Source organism: Cebus imitator, unplaced genomic scaffold (genome assembly GCF_001604975.1).
Source record: "Cebus imitator isolate Cc_AM_T3 unplaced genomic scaffold, Cebus_imitator-1.0 Scaffold272, whole genome shotgun sequence".
Classification (NCBI taxonomy): Eukaryota; Metazoa; Chordata; class Mammalia; order Primates; family Cebidae; genus Cebus; species Cebus imitator.
This window is the reverse complement of record NW_016107587.1, coordinates 3,881-13,062: the sequence shown is the minus strand read 5'-3', so window position 1 is coordinate 13,062 and position 9,182 is coordinate 3,881. Positions and strand designations below refer to the sequence as shown.

Genomic DNA, 9,182 nt, shown 5'->3' with positions numbered 1-9,182 from the left:
TTACCCAGGCTGGGGTGCAATGGCGAGATCTCAGCTCACTGCAACCTCCACCTCCTGGGTTCAGGCAATTCTCCTGCCTCAGCCTCCTGAGTAGCTGGGATTACAGGCACGCGCCATCATGCCCAGCTGATTTTTTGTATTTGTAGTAGAGACGGGGTTTCACCATGTTGACCAGGATGGTCTCGAACTCTTGACCTCGTGATCCACCCGCCTCGGCCTCCCAAAGTGCTGGGATTACAGGCTTGAGCCACCGCGCCCGGCCAACATTTATTATTTTTAAAGCATTTGATGTTTTCTTATGATAAGAGCCAGGGATTCATTTTCTCAGCGTAAGTAAGCAATTATGCTAGTTCCGTTTAATGAGAGGTTCTTACTAAATAGCTTAATAAGTGATTTGTAGCCTGTTGGTTAAAGCCTGTGAATGCTGAATCACAGCCAGCATTTTGCAAAAATGAAGTGGAATAGGAAATATAAAAGTGAATCACATGGAATTTATCTTTTATTTTTTTTTTTGTACTTTAGATTCTGGGGTACATGTGCAGATCATACAAGATTGATGCATAGGTACATTCATGGCAAGGTGGTTTGAGGTGGTTTGCTGCCTCCATCCCCCCATCACCTATACCTGAAATTTTTCCCTACCTTATCCCTACCCACCTTCCCTCCCACTATCCCTCCCTTAGCCGCCCCCCATTGGACCCTGGTGTCTGATGCTCTCGTCTCTTTGTTCATGTGTTCTTATTGTTCAACAGCCGCCTATGAACAAGAATGTGTGGTGTTTGATTTTCTGTTCTTGTGTCAGTTTGCTGAGAATGATGGTTTCTAGGTTCATCCATGTCCTTAAAAAAGACGTGAACTCATCACTTTTTATGGCTGCATAGTATTCCATGGTGTGTATGTGCCACATTTTCTTTGTCCAGTCTATCACTGATAGGCATTTGGGTTGGTTCCAGGTCTTTGCTGTTGTAAACAGTGCCATGATGAACATGCATGTGCATGTGTCTTTATAACACAACGATTTATAGTCCTTTGGGTATATACCCAGTAATGGGATTGCTGGGTCAAATGGTATTTCTACTTCTAGGTCCTTGAGGAATTGCCACACTGTCTTCCACATGATTGAACTAATTTACACTCCCACCAACAGTGTAAAAGTGTTCCTATTTCTCCACATTCTCTCCAGGATCTGTTGTCTCCAGATTTTTTAATGACCGCCATTCTAACTGGTGTGAGATGATAGCTCAATGTGGTTTTGATTTGCACTTCTCTAATGATCAGTGATGGTGAGCATTTTTACAGTCAGCATTTTGCAAAAATGAAGTAGAATAAGAAATATAAAAGTGAATCACATGGAATTTTTAAATGGAACTATGTAGTTTTCAACAACTACTGTGGGCAGTTATGAAGGATAGTGTGATACAGACAGACAGCACATACAAAAAACACATGCTGTTCCAGAAAAAAATTAGTGAGTCCATCTTTTGTTCCCTGGAATTTTATCTGATTTTCTGCTTTTATGATGATCAATTTGATCATCGCCTCAGTGGACTGGTTCATCTTGTACATTTAACTTTATATTTACCTCATCTAAATTAAATTTAAAGTAAAATGCAGGAGATATTTGTCCACAGCAAAATTATGGGAAGTCTTTTATCTAAATTTTAATTATTGAAAATCAATATAAAAGATACCATTTTTAAAAACTTTAACAATTTCACCACTTCAATAAAAGTAGTATAAAGTGACCTTTAAAGGGAATGTTTTGCTTATTGGTAGAAAAAAGAAAGAAATGGAAATACACAATGCTGTATTCAAGTCTGACTGCTAGATCTAGAAACGCAAATAGTGACAATACAGAGAAGAATATGGAGTCTTATCAGAAAACTACCATTTTATTGAACCGTATCTAAAAATGATATATAAGATTTTTGATAAAAAATATTTAAAGTATGTTTTGTCAAATGTGTAAAATACCCCACTCTAGACTCCAATGTGAAAAAGTGAATGGTAATCATTTAAATAAAAGATTGAAATATTTAAAAATTTAAGATTATTGTTTATATAGCAAGCTGAAACTGTTGATAATCCCATTCAAATATCTTTTTAAAAATATACATGTTTTGTACTAATTTTTAACATGTGAATGTCGGTTCTAAAACTGTACTGGTATTTTTAATTTACATATCGTGTAAAATGGCAAAGAGCTCACTGAGATGATAATTTCTTTATTCCAGTTTACATAGATCCACTTAATTTGTTAGTTATAAGTCAGCTGGCAAATGAAAATCTGTGTGTTAGCACTGCCACCACCTCAGAATTCCTCAGCATACTATTCACAGTGAAAGCCTCCTTTGAGTAAATGTTCCCTCCAACAGCCCAAAAACCTGTATGTGAACATTTGCAACAGCTTTATTTATAATCTCCAAAACCTAGAAACAACCAAGATGTCCTTCAGCAAATAAACCGATAACATACTAGAGTATGTCCATGCAGTGGAATGCTACTCAGCAATGAAAAAGAACACATGCAACACACAACAATAAATATGAATCTGAAACACATTTGAAAGCAATCAGACCCAAAAGTTTACTTATTATATGGTTCAATTTATTTGACACCTGGAGAAAACAAACTACATCCTTAAATAGTCTCTGTTTAAAATTATAAACCTTTAAAGGACAATTCCTATGAGATATCTCTGAAGGCTTTTAACTAGAGAAACACTGTAATAGTTTGAAGTTTATTAACTTAATATAAATAACCCAATTGCCTATATCTTCTCTTTTTTGAAGTGTGAGTTCAAGTTCTCGAAGTAAATATGTTCCTCTCTATACGTAAGTAATTGGTTTCTCAGTTTTGTAAAAAAATATTAGATTTACATTTTGGTTGTTGTTGCTTTCAGCTCACTCATGTTGTAATTCACTTTTTAAGACAGCTTATGTGTTGTGACAGATTTCTCATGTTTATCTGGCACACAGTGCCTGTTTACTGTCAGCAGTTCTATCTAAGGTTTGATTTTGATAAAAGAAAGAAAGAGAGGGAGGGAGGAAGGGAGGGAGGGAGGATGGAAGGAAGGAGGGAAGGAAGGAAGGAAGGAAGGAGGGAAGGAAGGAAGGAAGGAGGGAAGGAAGGAAGGAAGGAAGGAAGGAAGGAAGGAAGGAAGGAAGGAAGGAAACAGAGAAAGAAGGGGTGGTACTTTTCTGTTTTCCCAAATAGGTTACTTTTTGAAATAAAATATCTTAGATGCTACTACTATTAGGTGTTATGAATCATAAAAACAGTTATAATTGAAAAAGGGATGAGGCGCTCATTAACATTGAAGTCTAGGAAATGTCACCTCTTATTTTCTACGTTTAATGCTGGCTTTCCATGGCTGGCAAAAAAAGTATATTATCTGCCACTTGGGGTCTTCTCCTGGTTTTTAGATGGAAGAAGAACCTTGAAACAAAGTAGATCCAAGAACATGAAGGAGGGATCTGGACCTTTAGTCCTTGCTCACCCCCTCCCATTACTCAGCCTTTTCTCCTCTGCCATTGAGTAGTGTTTCTACCAGTGGCCCCAGAAGTCCTCAAAGCCCTCTCTGATTGACAGCAACTCAGCCTCTCAACTTTCTCTCAGGCCCAAGGGCATGTGGCTAGTTGCCCAAGCTCCTGAGCACCTGTGAGGGTTTCCACCCACTAGGAGCCTTATTATCTCTGGCACACACCTGCCTCTGTCTTGCCCAGCCTCCAGCCAGTCTCTAACAAAGGAGTTGTGCCGGGGCTGCAGGAAGAGCTGCTTCTTTGCTCAGAAACACAAAACATCCCTTGCTCTCACTCTGGCTCCAACTTAAGACCAAGGAGCATGGCATCGCTGAAGAAGAGAAATTCATCTTTATATTTTTTAAGGAAAATTGTCCTATTACTATGCTTTACATTTGGCATTTTGAGCCTTTGATCTATTTTGGCAAATAAATTTCCCTTGGAAGTTAGAATACTGTTCAATAGTTCCTTATGTGCTTCTTATAAAGAACGTATGTCTTCTTTCCTTTCCACTCCAACAGTGGTCATGTGCAGTCTGCAAATGCTGATGATGTTGACAACCCCTTGGGAGACCTCTTATCCCTAGCCAAGCCGCGGTGCTCTAAGCCTCTGTATACAAACACAAGTTGGTGAGTTCCATTCATGATTATTTCCCTTATTTCATTATTAAGGATGAAACATGGTGATGGACTTTACTATAAATGAAGGAGTTTAAATGTGGCTTTTTATTGAACATAGCTGAAGAAGAAAGACACCTGCTTCCTAAAAGAAATATAGTTTGTCACAAAGGAGATTTTGAGGATTGAATCCCTTGGGGTCCTTGAGCAGGTCGCTTTGTTTCTGTGACCTCAGTTTCCTCATCTGAAACTTGTGAGGAAAAAAAAGCCACCAAGGCGAGGTGATCGTGGGGGGCTCAATAACGTTTGCAAAGTATCTGAGACACAGCTGATAACTAATAGAGGGATCACTTTTACACGTAGGAACTTGAAGCCTCATGTGCTATGCTTGGTCCTGAGGAAGGAGTCAGTGGGCTGGATTCTTCCATACATTCTGCAAGGAAATCATTGCTATTACACATAATAATTCTAGCAATCTAAAAAAAAGAATATAGGAAGAAAGCCAATTTAAAATATTCCTCAGGCACCACAATTTAGGATTGTTTCTTCTTTGACAAGTATATCTAAATTTTGAAATGTTTTATGAAACATTCTTGCTAAAGAATCAAAACATATTCTTTTGGGTCATTCTTCAAAAATAGTGAAGAACACTATGGCAGCATTTTTTAAAAAACTTGATGTCAAAATGAACCGCTTAACTTCAATACATTCTGGCGTATAGCATTCCTACCTCATTTAACTTCTGTTTTTAAGCAAATGAAATTTTGAGCAAATCATGTAAAAGAATTGAAGACATTAACTGTGCTTATCTGATTTGGGCACTAGAGGGCCTCCAAGGTTGCAAAGTTTCTCCTTTTGATTAGTTTTCAATTTTTAACGGAATCTTAACCTGCTAACACAAAGAAATGTTTTTCATTTTTATGTATAAAATATTTACAGATGCAAAAAGATATAATAATGTCATATATAACATATCAAATAACATAAGTAAACACCTGTGTATCCCCTACCTGGTAACTTACAGAAACTTACTCATATCTTCAACCACAGGTGTGGCCCCAATCTCATTGTCCATGCTTCTGCCTCCCCAGCTCAGAAGTTATCCGCATTAGACATGCTTCTCTTTTGTTTTTCTTTCTAGTTTTGGTACACACATAGGAATCTCTAAACAAATTATTATGTAGTTTCCACAGTACTGCCTGAGCTAAAAAGCCAAGCACAGGAGAATACAAACAATATGATATCATTTGCACATGAGCACGAGCTTACTTTGTGTCAAGTAAGGACTAGAGTGTGCCATCCTATTCAAACACAAATATGTCTCCTGAATTTTTTCATCTTGAAGTTTCTTGAAGAGAAATGTCTTTATGATACCATCTTTAGGATTTTTTTTTTTACTGATGGGTGGCATTTAATCATGGCTGGCAAGCCCTGCTATACCCCTGTCTTTTCAATGAAAGTATTTATTTATTTATTTCAAGACAGATCTCACTCTTTCACCCAGGCTGAAGTGCAGTGGCATGATCTCAGCTCACTTCAACCTCTGCTCCCGGGTTCAAGCGATTCTCCTGCCTCAGCCTCCTGAGTAGCTGGGATTACAGTTGCACACCACCATGCCTGGCTATTTTCTTTTTTTTCTGTATTTTTAGCAGAGACAGCATTTCACCATGTTGGCCAGGCTGGTCTCCAATCCTGACCTTAAGTGATCCGCCTGCCTTGACCTTCCAAAGTGCTGGGATTACAGGCATGAGCCACCATACCCAGCCCAAAAGCCATATTTCAGGCAAGGGTCAAGGCCACTTACTTTCTAGTTCAAGTGGTTCCATCATTGGAATCACCAATTTTCCTACAGGACCAAAGTTTTACAAATTTCCTTCAACAGTTGATTTTGTTTTCTGGGGTTACTAAGTCATCTGACACGCCCTGTGTTTTTTATATTGGTAGTGATCGTGCTAATAGCTTTAAAATAGTCGTTTTTATTTATTTATTTATTGTTGTTGTTTTTGTTTTTGAGACAGAGTCTTGCTTTCCTGCCCAGGCTGGAGCGCAGTGGCATGATCTCAGCCCATTGCAACCTCCAGCTCCCTTGTTCAAGGAATTCCCCTGCCTCACCCTCCTGGGTAGCTGGGATTACAGGTGCACACCAACCTGCCCGGCTAATTTTTTTTTGTATTTTTAGCAGAGACGGAGTTTCATCATGTTGGCCAGACTGGTCTCGAACTCTTGGCCTCATGGTCTGCCCACCCCAGCCTCCCAAAGTGCTGGGATTACATGCATGATAATTCAGATATTTTTAAAGTGTGGAAAGTAAAATAGCTCTTTCATTTTCAATCCCAACATTAAAAGTTTGATTTCTTTTTAGACTCTTCCCCTCATGCATTTGTGTGCAACATATATGTACAAGTGTATTGTGTGTACATGCATAGGGGGAATGTGTATGTGTAAGTCAGATTGAAATGTGCACTAGATATTTTTTCATATTGAAATCTTTTTAATGGCTGCATGTATCCCACCAAGCCTATAACAAGTTTATATAGCCCAAGTCCTGACTATTTTTCTTGTAAACAGTATAACAAAGGCAGCCTCTACTTGTATATTTGTGCACTTATCCATGCATTCTTGTAGAATTCATCACTAAAAATGAAATTGTTGCATCAGGTTTCTTGTTAAACTAAAACTATTTTCTGATTTGGTAGGCATGGCCAGTTATTAAATCGCATTTAGAGCTCAGGAACTCAAAATATTAATGCGGTATCTACTGAAGTTCCTAACTTATAACTTGAGACTAGTTTAGGAAATAGAAAGAATCCAAAATAGTCATTGGGTTCAGCAAAAATTATTGAAGCTCAGTGTAGCTAAGCAATTTTGTTTGTTTCTTCCATAAACATGTACTATTGACTGAATCTGGGTATTACTCAGGAATTTTTTAAAAATGATACAAATTCATCCCCACTTACAATCTGTGTCAAGCAGAAAGTGGTAAGACTGAGATAAGAATCCTGTTTTTACAGGCCGGGCTCAGTGGCTAACACCTGTAATCCCAGCACTTTAGGAAGCTGAGGCAGGTGGATCACCTGAGGTCAGAAGTTCAAGATCAGCCTGCCAACATGATGAATCCCCATCTCTACTAAAAAATAAGCTAGGTGTGGTAGCAAGCACCTATAATCCCAGCTACTCAGGAGAATGGCTTGAGCCTGGGAGGTGAAGTTTGCAGTGAGCCAAAATGACGCCACTGCACTCCAGCCTGGGGGACAGAGTGAGACTCTGTCTCAAAAAAAAAAAAAAAAAAAAAAAATCCTGTTTTTTCAAATCTGATCTTTTGCCCTCTTTAATATAAGGTCCATATTCTTTTCAAGGGCGCAGAAGCAAGTTTGAAGAGATGCTCAGTCCCTTTTAGTAACCATTTTACAGTCCCATATAGTTTCAGTGCTTTGCAGACATGAGTCATCAGCATAAGGCACATAATAATTTAATGATCTGTAATGGCAGATCTGTGTCCCTTCATAAGGATATGGAATGAGGTGTTGGGGTGCTTTTTCTTTTGTAACAGACTCTGTTGGATACACACACACACACACACACACACACACACACACACACACACACATCTTATATATGGGAGGGAGCTCTGGGATCTAACATATATGCATCTCACTCTTGTATTTCTGAAGAATACACAGGCTCAGACCAAGTGAGGTGCAGGTGCAGCTAAGAGAGCAGCACAGCCCATGCCTTCTGATCCCAAACCCAGCACTTGCAGTCACCGTTTGCTTGTTTTTCCAAACGAGACAGCGGCCTCTGAGATACCATCCTCCACTAAGTTATAATCTTTTATCTCAGGACGTTACACGGTTTCATATTTACTGTGCTTTTTGACCTCAATGATTTCTCTGAGGAAGCATTTGCAAATAAACAGGAATTGTCCAACACGGACCACCAGGCAGCCCTGACAAATGTCTCCCATTGAAATGGGGAGCTCTTACTGCTGATACTGAGAGATGAGGTCATTAAAAAAAAGGGAAAAAAAGAAATAAGAAATCAGGGGCTTCTCTGTCAGTCACTGGATGTGTTGCAGCTTAAAAAAAAATCTTACCACAGCCCAGGTTAAAGAATAACTCTATGAATAGTAGTTCCTTAGATCAGCCCAACACTTCTGCCTTTTCAGACTACTTTCACAAACTCCCTCATTTGTTTTTCAAATAGTGTGATGAGGCCAGAAATGAAGGAGCAAGTTCTATCCCCATTTTGCAGATGAGGAGACTGAAGCCAGAGGAAATGACATAAAGAGCCAAGATAACTCATTTCATAAATGGTAAAAAGAACAGAGAACTGGCCTCCTAATCCCTAGGGCAAGCTCTTGCCTTAACTCACATTCAACGTGTCTTCTTCCTCTGGCAAATGACAGGTTTTTGGAGCTCCAGCCTCAGCTATAATACAAAAGCTGTGAGTTATACTCTTTCTACATTCCCTTCTAAATGAAAGAATTGAAGAGTCCAAAAACACAGGAGGGAAAAATATATCCACTAGATGAAGAGAAAAATCAATAAACCTGTCATTCTTAAAAGTGATTTTGTGTCCACGACAAGATCTTATGATATTCAGAAAAATGCAATTGAATGACCAAAGTCCATTGCAAAATGATTCCAGTTTTCTTTACGACAATAAAATCAGACCAACCCCAACTCACAATGGACTCCTTTCTTTTCCTCTCCAGCCTCATCCCCCTCACAGTTCTCTGCAGTCCCTCCCTTCTCTCAACCCTCTGAGCCAACCCTCCTTAACATCTAAGACTAGACTTTACTGCTCTTTCTCCCTATCCCACTTCCTGCTTCCCTTGCCCACCCTGTCTCCCATCCACCAACCTGCTGCTCCTCTCACGTGGGTCTGCACCTGCTGCATGCTGGGCACTGTGCCAGGCCTTTGCTTGCATCACATCGTCCACCGCACCTTCCAAGTGCGTGCAGCTGCCCTGAATCATGGCCGATTATAAGTAAGCATGGCTCAGAAAGTTTCAGTTGAGGTCTATGTTCTCATAGCTGGTCAG

General features: G+C 39.3%; 1 protein-coding gene across 1 annotated transcript in view; it reads left to right on the top strand.

Annotated features, from left to right (window-relative positions):
• SPATA48 (spermatogenesis associated 48) overlaps nt 1–4,150 on the top strand; it is a gene marked incomplete at its 3' end in the record, with an annotated part of 41,003 nt that extends 36,853 nt beyond the window's left edge. The window contains exons 6-7 of the mRNA XM_017500862.2: nt 2,793–2,834; nt 4,043–4,150. Coding sequence (XP_017356351.1) covers nt 2,793–2,834; nt 4,043–4,150 — 150 coding nt within the window. The remainder of the gene's footprint in view (nt 1–2,792; nt 2,835–4,042) is intronic.
• Nucleotides 4,151–9,182: the final 5,032 nt, after the last annotated feature.